The 14,772-nt window shown below is 41.4% G+C and overlaps 1 protein-coding gene across 1 annotated transcript in view; it reads right to left on the reverse strand.

Moving 5' to 3' along the window:
- The window catches only part of VPS50 (VPS50 subunit of EARP/GARPII complex), a 128,333-nt gene that overhangs the window by 12,806 nt on the left and 100,755 nt on the right, over window positions 1-14,772 (reverse strand). The window contains exons 22-23 of the mRNA XM_053263967.1: window positions 11,479-11,559; window positions 1,188-1,336 (exon numbers count right to left, since the gene is read on the reverse strand). Of these exons, the coding sequence (XP_053119942.1) occupies window positions 1,188-1,336; window positions 11,479-11,559 (230 nt within the window). The remainder of the gene's footprint in view (window positions 1-1,187; window positions 1,337-11,478; window positions 11,560-14,772) is intronic.

Below are 14,772 nucleotides of genomic sequence, written 5' to 3' on the forward strand. Positions count from 1 at the left end.
TTAGAGGCTTAAGAAATAATGTTTCTTACTGTGCTGAAATAAGTTACATAAAACTTAATTCCGATGCAATTGTTTAGAAATTTAGGAGTGGTTGGCCAATCTTTCTTGAAGCATATTTCACCAAAGGCCAAGACTCCCTGCTCTCACTGGCCATGGCTATATGTTCGGTTTGGGTTTCTGCTCCAAGGCATATTGCAATAGGAGTCCATCTCTTTCTTCTTAGGAACACAGGAAGCTGCCTTATACCAACCATTGGTACATCTAGCTCAGGATTGTCAACCCAGACTGGTAGTGGCTTCTCCAAGCTTGAAGGCAGGAGTCTCTCTCAGCCAGATCTTGGAGATACAATGGAGGGAACTTGGAACCTTCTGCATGAAAGCATGCAGATGCTCTTCCCAGCCCCATCCACTAAGGGGAGTATTTTACAGTGCTCACAAATGTAGTCTCCCATTCAAATACAAACTAGGGTGGATCCTGCTTAGCTAATGGGACAATTCACGCTTGCAACAACAAGAGCTTCTATCTTTCCTCTCTCTGGGAAACAGACTAGTATTTTAAGACTTATTTTGTTAGGTTATTTCTTTCTTTATCACGTTTTTTTCAGGAATTCTCCAACTTGGACCCCCAGATGTTGCTGGATGACAATTCCCATCATCCCCAGCCACAGTAGCCTTCAGCTATTGTGGCTGTGGATGATGGGAGTTGTTGTCCAACAACATCTGGGAACCCAAGTTTGAGAACGCCTGCTTTACTTTGTAATCTTGTACCTTGTACAATTGTATTATTGTATTCTATTGGTTCTGCTTCCCAACTTCATTTAGTAAAAGTGTAAACCTTTTCCCTGTGCCTGCTTTCATTTGGGCTAAGCACACTGCCCTCTCTTTGTGTGTTTTCATAGGAATTTCTTAAAGATTGGCACAGCAGGCTGGAACTCCGCTATTATTACTGTAGGTGACAACCCCCTCCCCCAGCACTGCATACACCAAGGGTTTTCCTCACAGATGAGCTAGCTGCACACATGGTACAATCACAGCCAATGACAGAAACCTAGCGGTGTGAACATTCCACAAGGAGTGGCTTCACAATCGCAGGATCAATCTAATCAAAATTGATTAACAACTGCCCACATAATGAGTGTGCCTGCAACAAGTAGGAAAAGAAATGTGGTGGTGTTGGTGGGGACGCACAAGGATTCTGTGGCTACCACTCTCTCTGCCAAGCCGTACAGAGTGCTGCCAGATGTCAAAATAACAAGATGACTGAGATGTGGACTGGGAACTTTCTCCTTCCTTTCTTCAGCTGCAGTCAGAGTTCCAGTAGCATCAGAAGAAACCTCCTGCAACAATGGGGGGGGGGGGTGGGGGGAGAAAGAGAGAGAGAGAGAGATCAGAATAACTGGAGATTGATGAGACTAGCTAAGGTATTGTGGCAGCAGGAACTGGCATGTCTCATTTCCATTCAGCTGAATTTCAATTGCAACACAGACCCCCAGGGACCAAGCTTCAAAAAAACCCCCAAAAAACCCAGTCGCTTCCATTTTAGTTTCTGGTGGACAGATAATTTGACCACAAGAGCCCACATGCTGCATCTAAGGAAGGGAGGCATGAGATTTGAGAAGCATAATTAATCAGACAGTTTTTCTGCTCCAGAGGTAGCAAAGTGAGTCTGTTCATTGCTACTAGCGGGAAGCTTATACTATTCTACTCCAACTCTATGGCTGTTTTATGGATAATCAAGCAATCCATTTTCTAGGATTTGATTTTGTTAGATTTCACAAGCACTTCATACAAATAAAAATGTATTTTTAATCAGGTATTTCTGGCTTTATTCAATAGGAATTCCTGCCTGCTGAAATCTCAGTTTCAGATTCTTTCAGAGCAGCCAGATTTGAATGCATCCATCACAGCTGAAGATTCGTCATGCCCTCAAATATTCAGTGGGTCCCGATTGCTACAAAGAAGTAAAATTCATGTTTTTTAAAAAAGAATGGGGTGTTATAAACAAGTCATACAAAACTGCCAATATAACAGAAAGAAAAGTTTTAGGAACAAATACAGAGCAACAAACTGCATGTGGAACAAGTTATGTTGCATCAGTGAAGGAGAATGGCTTAGCTCTGCTTAAAAAATTGGGATTTGCAAAACTCCACCATAGTGCTTGTGCGCAGGAGTTTCCATAAAAACAAAACAAATGAGGCATGCTGCAGTTGCGCAACAGCAAGCATACTTGTAGTTATGCAACACTAGTCTAGAAAGCAAGCACTAGATGTAGTATAACTGCTTCAAGCTGGTGTAACTTCCAAGGGCAACTGTAGAGAGGGAGCAAGCACCCCCCAAACAAGTAGTTTGTGCCCTCACCTGCCCCCCATTCTGTTTCAGAAATCTAATATGTGGGTAGCAGCTTGCCCACCCAACTTTGGCCCTCTATGCCCCCCCCCCCCGGTAACTCCACTGGTAACTTCCTCTGCATGTGGCACTCTGCTCTGGATGTTCATCAATATTTGCAACAGGGATTACTAAAAAGTAAATTGAATGATTTACAACACAAGAAGAGTTTTATGTAGCCACCTATTGTCTTTCTTTTTACAACTGTCTCCATAATTAAATGAAATATCAATCCTATTGAAATCATCAAGAGGGTCCATTCTCCAGATACTAATCTATTGGAGAAGTATTTGTAGCAGCTGTCATGTAGATACCAATTTCAACCCTTGTTCTGATCTTATAGATAGACTACAGTTGGGGTCCAAATTGCCGCTTAGTTTCAGACAAAATGCTAGCACTGGCCTATACCAATGAGCTTTTAAAAAACTTTTTCTTATACTGAACAGCAGAACGTCCACCCAGTACAAGTCACAAACTGCTCTGCATGGTTTGCTGTGGAGTGGATAAGAATGCACGGAGAAAGCAATCATCACTTGTTTCTGCAAGTCAGTCCTTGATTATCAGAGAGTGTTCATTTGATTAACATTTGTCCAGGCAGGCAAGGTGTCAACCACATATCAAAAACAGTGAAGACATTAAGTGTGGCTGCCACTTTGTATCCAATTCAAGACATTGAATGTTATTCCCTATGTCAGCCATGGGAAGCACAGCTTTCACTCAACAACTGACCACTTCATGCCAGAAGAGAGAGAGCAGTACATACCAAACAAAATCTAGACAATAAGGTTCTTCACCTGGCAGCACCTAACCAGGTAGGGCTACCCCGAAAAACAGCACCAGGATGGTCCTGATCCCAATGCTCCTCACCAGGGTGGCCAGGGTTTTTTTTAACCAAACCTATAGTGGGGTACAAGTGCACGAGCTTGCACTCTCTGGCTGTGTGCAAGAGGTTGGGCGCCAAATATGTATTAGGGATGTGCCGGAAAGTATTTTGACGCCCACGGGGGTGGTTCTTTAAGGGCGGGGAAGGGTGCACTTACCCCTCCTGCCGCATTTCCCCCGCCGGCACTCCGTAATATTCAATTTCCTCGGGGTGGCAGTGTTCCTCCCTGCCGCCCCGTTGCCCTCATCGGCCAGAAGTGACCGGAACTACCAATCACATCTGCGCCTGTCGCATCCACAGCAGACGGGCGCACACGCAATCGGTACTTCCGGCCAATGAGGGCAACGGGGCAGCAGGGAGGAACGCTGCTGCCCCGAGGGGATTGAAAATAACGGCGCGCCGGTGGGGGGAATGCAGCAGGAGGGGGGAATGCACCCTTCCCCGCCCTTAAAAAACCACCCTGCCAGCCCTGAAATGGCCCCCGGAGCCAAAACGTTCTGGAGGTCTTTATAATGGCCTCTGAAACGTTTTGGGCTCAAGCCTTATATGTATCACTTTACACTTGCTCACATTAAACCACATCTGCCATTTTGTCGCCCACTCACCCAGTTTGGAGAGAGCCTTTCAAAGCTCCTTACAATCTGTTTTGGATTTCACTACCCTAAATAGTTTGGTGTCATCTGCAAATTTGGCCACTTCACTGCTTACCCCAACTTCTAGATCATTTATGAATAAATTAAAAAACACTGGTCCCAGTACAGGGGTCCCAACTTCTTACTTTTCTCAATTTAGAGAATTGTCCATTTATACCTATCCTCTGTTTCCTCTTCTTCAACCAGTTAGCAATGCACACATGAACCTGTCCTTTTACCCCATGACTGCTAGGTTTTCTCAAGAGTCTTTGATGAGGAACTTTGTTGAAAGCTTTTTGGAAGTCCAAGTATACTATGTACACTGGATCACCTTTATCCACATGTCCACTGACACTTTCAAAGAACTCCAAAAGGCTGGTGAGACAAGATTTACCTTTGCAGAAGCCATGCTGTTTCTCCCCCAGCAGGGCCTGTTCTTCTATGTGCTTTACAATTTTATCCTTTGAGAACGCTTTCCATCAATATGCCTGGCACAGACATTAAGCTAACTGGCCTGTATTTTCCTGGATCCCTTTTTGAAAATTGGTGTTACATTGGCTACTTTCCAGTCCTCTGGTACAGAGCCTGATTGTAGGGATAAGTTACATATTTTTGCTAGGAGATCAGCAATTTCACATCTGAGTTCTTTTTTGAGAACTATCCCTGTTCAGTACCAGCACAATGTTACTCTAGTGACTATATATATTGTGTATGCTTTTGTATAGATTGTGAACAAGAACCTGTTATTGTTATTATTCTTTTTCCACATAAACTCAGCTGAAAAACCTTTTTTTTAAAAAGTGGTATATAAATAATGCTAATGAAGTAATGAGTTTCCCATTTGCAGATTTGTGTCTAGGATAACCGGAGCTCAAGAACGAAATACTTCGGCCTTCTCCTCAGCAATAAGTTGTTCTTAACAATGATATTCTAAGTATTAATTGCAGCAAACACCTCATCATAATGTAACGCTGTGCTGCTTTCCCTGCACATTAACAAGATGGAAAGCTGTGCCCTATAAAAACAACATTAAGAAAAACCCTTCAGAGACTGCAAGGGGAATGAGAAACAAACAAGCGTTCAGGATGAACAAAGGGATGGCTACTGTGCAAGGCTGGCTGAGAAAATCTGGGCCAAAAGACAGATCTCTTTGTTCTATATCGGTCAATGTTTAAGTCAAAAAGCTATTTAGTTTAAAAGTGAGATGTGGTTCATAATTGAAATGTTGCTCCAGTGGAAGGCAAAGCTCAGTGCAACATCTTTCAGGCTGCTAATGCAGAACACTGGCATTTTAATGAACACCTGAAAATGCAAAATAAAACTAATAAATAAAAGCTAGCCTATTTATTTATTTATTTATTTATTTATTTATTTATTTAAATAGGATTCTTTATGGTCAGAATTACAGATTTTTATGTTCAATCCATTGACCGTTTTGATTACATTAAGTGGATGTAGAAAAAGAGTGGAAATATAGGTCCAAACTTGAAGGCTATAATTTACTGTGGCACTTTTACTAGCCGTGATTTAAGATTTAGCTATAATTCTTATGCTTTGAGCTGAGCCATTCTGAGTGAAATCATGGGTTCTTATCCCTCTTCCCCTCTAGCTGAGAGTGCAGTGCGTGCTTTGATTGTGGAAGAGAAGCGGTGTCTCAGCTTTCCCTCAGCACCCTCTTCCAATGAGCACTGTATGGATGTGCAGTGCATTATAGTCTTAAATCATAATGCTGGGGGAAGCATGCCTTTCTTTTATGTATCTCCACTAGCATACCCTCCATTGAGCTGAATGTTCAGGCAAAACAAAATGGGGAAGGGAAGACAAATTAGGAAGAGCTCCAAGATCTGCAATTTGCAGTCTTGTGAAGGGGTGCAGGGGGCGTTATGCAGACATTTAGATGTTTGTATAACAGGCCAACACATCTACAATTTATGTGAACCTTTCATCAGAAATCTGAAAGAATTCTGTGGTCCCCTCCCATTTCATTTATCTGCCTGCTTTGAGAGATTAAATCAAAGTGATCAGCACAATCAAGGGATTGCAAGAGCCAAGATAAGGATGGGTGCTTGTCTTGAGACTCCACTGGAAAGATTAACCAAAGAAAGAAAATGACTGTCAGTCCAATTCAACAGAAAACTTCAAAGATGATTCCCCTTCCTGCTGCTGGGGACGGCTTTGTCTCACCTGCTTTCTTCCATGGTGAAGGAATTGTCAGAATGCACACATATGCATTGTGAGGAGGGTCTCTAGTGTTGCATTGCTGAGCAAGTTAATCCTACAATCATAGCCTCTGTGCTCTCTCTTCCATTTCTACAAAGCAATTTACATGCAATAAGGACCACTGCTCAGTTACATGCAGTTGGCAGTTCTCCTCCTAACTTGTGGGTTGGTGGCAGAATACAGTTGTTATGTCAATGGAATTGGGGAATATTGGGAAAGAGCAGGAGAAGGAGGCCACTCTGTCTTAACACCCTGTGGTATTTGTAAGTAAAGAGGAGATTTGGTGCACACATGAAGAGCATAAAGCAAGGCTGTCACTCCAAACATACAAGGTTTTTACTGGACAATAAACCTCCCTAAAGGGCTCTTTTGTTTGAAGTCCAGGAGCTTTGCATTTCAGAGTCATAGATATGTCAAGAGCTCTGTGGTAAATGAACCACTGACTGAATTTTAAAGCACAGCACCTTTGTTCAAAGCCGTTCTATGTGATGGTTAAGGCTGAGCAAAGGGGGGGGGCATTTTATGAACATTTTCAGCAATTAATTGAGAAAGAAAACAATGCACTATTGTGAAGGTGATAAATGGTGGCACAACAGCAAAGAAGGAAAACACGATAGCAGTGAACAAGATAGGGAAGAAAGGTCAGTGTTCTCACAATTCAGTACATGCAAACAAAAACTGAACATTTTCTCCTCTTAATGAGAGGGTGCTAGCAATCATAATTTATCTCTGCAACATTGCAAATATCTAGACCATAATAGCAAGAGCAAAAAATATGTATTTTACAGAAAATGGCAAAAGGTTAATGGGTCTTGGTTACTTAAACAAATACATCAGGCACATATAAGAAATCCAAATTTCTTAATACAATCCTGTATCTCTGAGCATTATAAAAATAAATGAGTCGCATGATGCTATGGAAATTTACAAATAAATTAAGTCTCCTTAGATGCCATTTGACAGAAAGGTAGGATAGAAATCCTTCAAATAAAGAAATGCAGTGGTCCTTCAAATAAAGAAATGCAAAATATACAAGCATAACTACAGTATCTAATCTTTCACCCTTTGTGGTGATGGAGTATGTCAATTAAAACTTTACTTATTAATAGTTCCCCTGGCCAAGGGCAATTTTCAAACCAAAATGTGCCCTTTCCCCACAACAATACAAGCTACCTTCTACTTTAATATGAAACTAGCTGATCGGGTGCATAGCATCTGCACCCCTAGTTCGACTCTTCCCGCCCCACCTGCAGCCCCTTCTCCCTGTTTTCCGGCTGGCGTCTCTGACGCACACCTGGCCCACTTCTCTCGCTACCCCGCTCACGGTTTCTCCTGCCTCCTGGCACTGCCTCCTGACCCCGGCGGGCACGCAGGCCTCTGCCACCTCCTCACCACGGCCGCCACCATTTCCCCCGTTCAACGGCCTCCTGCCATGTGTGAGCTCCCACCGCCTTAGCCTATCAGGCGCCTCCGCCACCCAGCCAATCAGCTGGGCGCAGGGACACACATTCTAAAGGCACACCCAGGAGGATTATATACATAGATAATAAATGAGAAATTAAAAAGTTTCTTTTTCTGACTGCACTATGAACCATGGCCTTAGCCTGCAATTCACAGCACAGCAGAGAATGGCAAGAACTTTTATCTATATAGGAAACAAGAACCTAGTTTAACAGCCAGTGCAATTCAGTGGAAAGAGTGGCAGAATGTGCATTCAGAAGATCTGGGCTCAAAATCTCCCTCACCACTAACTTGGGGAAGATTAATTAACATCTGAAGAGGTGAAGTCACTACAAGAGTTGACTTAATTACCCATATATCTTTTTCTCTGTATTCTGTATTGGTAGATTTCAGGACCAGTCCTTACTAAGGTCTAGAATATAATTCTGAACTTTTTCTGCAAACAGAAAGCCTTAATGTTTATTAATTCCTAACTAATATGCTGAACTCTCTCAAATCATATGTGGAACTGGATTCAAGATGAAATGCAACTTATTACTGGATATTTTTGCTACTGACAAAAGTGCTTAAGAAACCAGTCTTATTTAAAACAAAATTAGCCTAATTAAAGTTAATTGAACAATTCATAATCAACATTAGACAGGAAGTCAATGAAAACACACTTGGTAAAAAAAATGTAATAGCTAATAGCCATTGCCAATGAAAGGTTTCTCAGAAAATTAGGCAACAGAAGGAGGTTTTGCCTTTAAAAAACCACATTTGACAAGCAGTATTCTAGGAGCTAAAAAAAGCAGCTAAAGTAACTCTGTTTCCTAGGTCTTGAATCCTGAATACTGGGAAAACTAGTAAAAATTAGTTCAGCACTCACTAAATATTTCAATAACCTAAACACGGTAAAAGAAAAGTAGCCATGGTTTTTATCAAGTGAAGCCATGTGTCACATCATGTGCCTGTTTTATTGAGGTTGTCCATGATCATACTGGAGAGAGTCCACTGATCCACAGTTTTAAATACTTCATGAGCTTGATCAGGAGTAAGTCCCTTGCTCAGGTTCTTATATCATCACAGCTATTGAGCACTTTCCAATGCATTAATCAACCTGATGTGTATCTCTTATATGAGGCTCTATTCATTCCTTGTTTCCTTCCTACAAAAATGAAGTCTTTTTAGATACAGGTATCCTGGTTTGGTTCCTTTTTTGAATAGCGTCTTGATAATTCAGGGAAGCATAGCACTGGAAATGCATTCAATAAAAATATAGACTAAAACTCCACAATTACTGAATATTAAAAACAGCAAGAACTTAAAAACAATGGGTTTGCCAATGGCTATTATGCAGCTTCTTAGAGTGGAAAAGAGACAGGAAAAGGCTGGCACAATTTCATACTAGACTTGACTGGTATGGAAGAGAGATGGTTAATAGGAAGAGGGTGAATTTTTCATGTTAACATTCTCATACATTAAAAACCAAACTTTGCTACAAAGTTACATTAATTGTCATTGTTAAGTCTGTGGGTCATACACAATTGGACAAAATCCTCAGTAACAGGTTATTAATAGAGGGGCTCCTACAGGCAGCCAGCAGCTTCTTAAAGTGAAACAATGGCTGCATTCATATGGAACATGGAACCGTGGGTCCAATGGACCGCTGCTCCCACCCGGTTCTCTCATCCAAATTAGGACATAACAGAAACATAACAGTCTGTCCTTGACTGAAGGACAGCCCCGGCAGCCAATTGCATGCAGCTGGGGCAAGGGAGGAGTTTCCTCCCTCAATCTGAGTTGCTGAAGTGTGAGAATGTGGTGCCACATTCGGATGTAACACTGGCAAAACCAGAGGTACAGGCAGCGAAACTTACTACAAACTGAAGGTACAAATCAAAGTCTGGGGAGGGAAACCATGGGTCCATTATCTGGTGGCACGTATTCAGATAATCAAAAATTTCAACCAGAGGCCCCTTCAACTCCGGTTTTGTGTGTTGTGCGAATGCGGCCACTAACAGAAGCCTCTTAGAGGCTTGGTAGAGCATACACAACAGTCATGATTCTTCAAAGACCCAGACATTAATGAGGAAATAATTGAAAATGCATATCCTGCAAAACTGGGTTGTTGAACATGGTAAACCTGTCCTGTTACTCCAGGGGAAGACTCCAACCCACTTGCAGTCAATAGAGGAGGATTCCATGAATGATCTCCCAAAGGCTTAGTTTTGCTAAGCTGTTTTAAAACATCAGAACTGTTCAGAGTGCCTTTTGAACCAGCTCCCTCTGACTAGTTCCTTATAGTAGGAATTGATTTGGGGGAAAATGAGAGAAAACCCTCAAACAATGTACATGTGATTGCGTATACATGTACACCAATATACCCATGTGACTACAACATCTTCCAAGGACAAACTTGCACATATGCACCATCTCAACAAGTTGTCATCCTAGCAACAAAGCTGCAGATCAAATCTTAACAATCACATTTTTCCCCTTTCTTCCACCAATGTTTCAGATTTAGTTCTGGTAACATTTATGTCACCAGCTGTTAAAAGATAGGCAAAACCATTTAGCACTGCTATAACTTTTAATATTTATTTATTTTTATCTCTAAAGGCCAACATATCTTTAAGTCACACATATGCCTCTATGTAAAAATAATAAATCAGTATAAATATAAGCACACAATCTTGAACTTGAGAAGGTCAGCTAAGAGTGTGCAGTGATGGACGAACTCCATGGACAACACAGCATTATTCATATCCTTGGCAACCTGATTTTCGGGTTGGTTATAGGACGGAAAATGCCTTGGTCACCCTGGCGGACAATTTGTGCTGGACTACGGGCCAAGTCACAAGATGACTTGTTGCCAACATCACAAGAAACTGTAGGAGGAGAGGGGGGGATCTTATTACCCATTGTCCTAATCTTCAAACTGTAATTTATTACTACAAAAAAGGCTTTTAGGTTGGGTATGGAAATTTGAAATCCTAGCCACAGTCTGTTTAAACACAAGGCCTCTTCCATCAAGGGGACAAGGGCAATCTACCAGTGTATGAATTCTGGGTTAAACAAACAGCCAAAGACTTCTAATAACAAACATTTTCCCTATCATTACCACTCTTTTACTCCTGCTATACTAAAATATGTTTCTATGACAGATTTGTGCCTGCTTCCTTCTGTAATATTTCAATTAGTGTTTGTGGGCTTTCCAAATTATGTTATATAAAGACATTTTATAAATAAGGCTGTGGGCAATGGTTAACAATCATCACGTGCAACACTCAAATCAGTTGTGTGTGAGAGAGATTTTATCTCTTTGTACTTCAGTACAAAGTGTTTGTGTGGGGTGGGGAGTGTTCATCTAAAATATCTTTTCTTAGAACATAATTCAAATAAACCCCAGCTACTTTTGTTATGGGTGCAGAGCAAGGGCATCATAGGAAGGTTGGCGGCAGGTACTCCACCACCTTTGCCCGTAGCACCTATCTGTTGAGGAAGATGACAGGCCGTCCCTCCAGGTTCTGATGCCAGCCATGCCCCCTGTGCTGAAGTGCTGTCACATGCAGCATTACTGGCATCAAAACCTGGAATCGCATCTCAAGGTCCTTCCAGCTAGCAAGTTGTTTGTTCACCAAGAGGGGTGCCCTGAGAGAAACCCCAGGGTGGCCCCTGGACCTTGGCAGCCCAGGGATATTTGTCATCTTCCCCTGTTCCATAGTGGTTATACCACTGGTGCAGAGTACAGCAAACGGATAAAATTAATTTTGAATTACTATACATTCCCAACCCTCACAGTTAAAAATATAAGCTTGAAAATCAGATGGGAAAATATCTGGTGCAGCAGGCAATGCTGATCAGGGTTCCCATCCTCGTTCAGGGTCAAATGTTCTAACAATGCCCTGCAACTTACCAGATCAATCAGACTCTCCTGTATTCTGTTCAGAGTCGTTCGGAGTCTGCTGCTGCTGAGTCCTAGTCCTGTTGATTCAAACTGGAAATAAGAAAAATATTCTAAGAAACACAATTTGTTTAGAATACAAATAAAGTAAAGTTTGTAATTTGCTCATACCCAGTTGCCATACTATAAAGCTCAGCATGGCAAACCAAAATGGAAAAAGTAAATAGTGTAGCAACAGTAATGCACTTGTGTAAAAAATGAACTAAGTTCCATATGCTAAGATTACCACATAGAATTAATAAGGACGCTTGAATTATCCACTGTGCTAGTAAGGTCAAGGATTTGATAAGTTCCAGGATTTGATATTGCTTCGGAATGTTTACTTTGGGGCATATTAAAATGATAGGCTTTGTATTCTTTGAGATATAACAACATCAAATGGAATGAGATTTTCATTTCAGGAAAAACCATTTGCAAATCAGAATGAAAATCCATGCTCATTTGGGAAAGGAATGAATTTTCTTATTTCTTTTGCCATATAAACTTTTTCTTTAAAAAGTTTTCTTTTTCTTAGGATTGTAAATTTTTAAATTGTTTTAAATTGCTTTATACTGAATTTTTAATAAATATTTTATTGCTGTTTTAAAATTGTATTATTTGACCTGGTGCAGAGCATCTGCACTCCTAGTTCTCCCTGTCTCTCCTCCCCCATCTTCAATTCTTTCTCCCCTCCAGCCCCATTTCTCCCCCCCACCCCATTTCATCCCCCCCCGCCCCAAACAGCCTATTCTCCCTCGGCAGCCAGGATGCTTTTCCTCAGTGGCTGGCTGGCTGCCGTCTTGGTGGCCACCACTTCCCCTGCGTGTCTGCTTCTCCTCCTGTACCCGTCGCTAATCTGCAGCTCTCTCGCAAGAGCTGCCATGAATGGGATTAGTGAGGGGTATGCCTAGGAAAAATAAATATATAGATTATTTTTTTTAAAAAAAAAAATTATGTTATTTTAGGTTGTAAACCCTTGCTAACTTGGCAAAGAGGCACCTTTTAACATGGTGATTCTCTTTATCTAGTAGGGGGAGAATAAATGGCCCTATCCACCCACAGCACAGTACTTCCAGTGACTGTTGCTGGTGCGTATCTTATGTTTCTTTTTAGATTGTGAGCCCTTTGGGGGCAGGGATCCATCTTATTTATTTATTATTTCTCTGTGTAAACCCCCTGATTCTCTGGCAGCATATGAAATTTTCAATGACCAATCATGAATCCACTCTCATTTGCTACCAGAGAACCTACACTCAGAATACCTCAGAGACAACAAAACCCAGAGACAACAAAACCCTCTGTGCACTACACCACCACTCGCTCTGGGCCACCCCAGCGCCCCCCAAGTGCAGTTATGGGGCTTCTGAAACCTCCATTATTCCCTATTGAGAAAAACCTTAAAGACGCATAAACGTCAACAAATCACAAAAAATCAGCCCTTTGCCCAATTCCTTTGAAATAAATTGTGGTAGCTTCCTTGCCCCCAGTGGGTAATACCACCCACCACACTCCGCTCTGGGACACCCCTTTCCCCCTGACATGAAGTGATACATTTTCTGGAATCCCCAATATTCCCTATGGGAGGAATAAAAAAATGAAAAAAACTTCAAAAATTCACAAATTATCGCAGGAGTCTCTGACTGCTTTGCCATTGAGTGGGTGGTAGGTACTCCTTGGTTCCTAACACCCACCCCAGTTTTTTGCCCCTAGGTACTCCATATAGGGAATAATGGGCAATAATAATAAAAAATTTCAAAAATTCATTAAAAATCATAGGAGTGTCTGACTGCTTTGGGGTTTGGGTGGTAGTTGACACACATGGGTGCCTAACACCCAACCCAGTTTTGGAGGCTCAAATCAGTTCAAACTGATCCAAAACAGTTCGAACCAGGCTCATATTCAAACCGAACCAAAGGGGGGTTCGAGCAAAACCAAAATTGAACCTCCCCACCCCGTTTTGAATCAGGCAAACTGGTTCACATCCCTAAGGGTGGTATAGAAATCAAGTGAATGAATGAATGAATGAATGAATGAATGAATGAATGAATGAATGAATAAACTTCCCTAGAGACATGAACTGAGGCAGTATATAAATCCATAAAATTAAAAAATAACTGCTTTGATAATTTTTTCTGTTCAAAGGCAGTATTTAAATAATAAGCATTAGTAGAATACAGCTTCATATGCTAAGAAGAGATGTGCATATCAGGCGGTATAAAAAGATGATAAATAAATATAACAAAGATAACCAGTTATGAAGTACAGTTTTGCATTTGCAAAGATTTTATAAAATTAAAGGTAAAATTGTGCCGTCGAGTTGGTGTCAACTCCTGGCGACCACAGGCCATGTGGTTGTCTTTGGTAGAATACAGGCTGGGTTTACTGTTGCTGTGTCCTGCACAGTATGAGATGATGCCTTTCAGCATCTTCCTATATTGCTGCTGCCCAATATAGGTGTTTCCCATAGTCTGGGAAACATACCAGCAAGAAGTCAAACCAGCAACCTCTTAATAAAGTTACAGCTGCATTAATACTTATGATATTAACCATGCAGAACATGCTTCATTGTCACAGGGAGTGCATTCCAGACTCTCAGGGTGGCAACAGAGAAGGGCCCATCCCTGTGTAGCCACTGGGATGGTGGCAACTGCAGACAAACCTCTCCAGTTCATCTCAATGGGCAATGGGACTCATGGCAAAGATGACATTCACTTAAATACCCAGGACCTAAGCTGTATAGGGCTTTATAGGTTATAGGGCTTTATAGGTTATAACCAGCACCTTGTATTTTGCCTGGAAACTTAGTTTCCAGTGTAGTTCTTTTAATATAGGAGTAATATGATCTCTTCGAGATGACCCAGAGACCAAACTGTCTGGTAATTTGTAAACTGCCCAGTAATGGAAGATCGGGGTCATGTACAGATACAATACACACATACATACATACATACATACATACATAGTTCACACAAGACCCAGAGTAAGGCCCAGTTGTCAGCTGATGTTCTGGCATAATTCCACTGTATCAGTTAATTATATCAGCTTGAGTCATTGCTAGCTATCCAGCTTTAAATGCAGCAGAAACTATAAAGACCTAAATAGAACTGCTCTGCTAACAAAAGCTACATCATGATGGGACAACTAGGAAACATACATGCATTGCCAGGGTCTACTTCAGTTACATTACCAAAATACTGATGTGTATTTCATGCCAGGAATACATTGCTCAGATTAGAAACAGGCTCTCCTTTGGTTTGGATTCAATGT

Source organism: Hemicordylus capensis, chromosome 6 (assembly GCF_027244095.1).
Source record: "Hemicordylus capensis ecotype Gifberg chromosome 6, rHemCap1.1.pri, whole genome shotgun sequence".
Taxonomy (NCBI): domain Eukaryota; kingdom Metazoa; phylum Chordata; class Lepidosauria; order Squamata; family Cordylidae; genus Hemicordylus; species Hemicordylus capensis.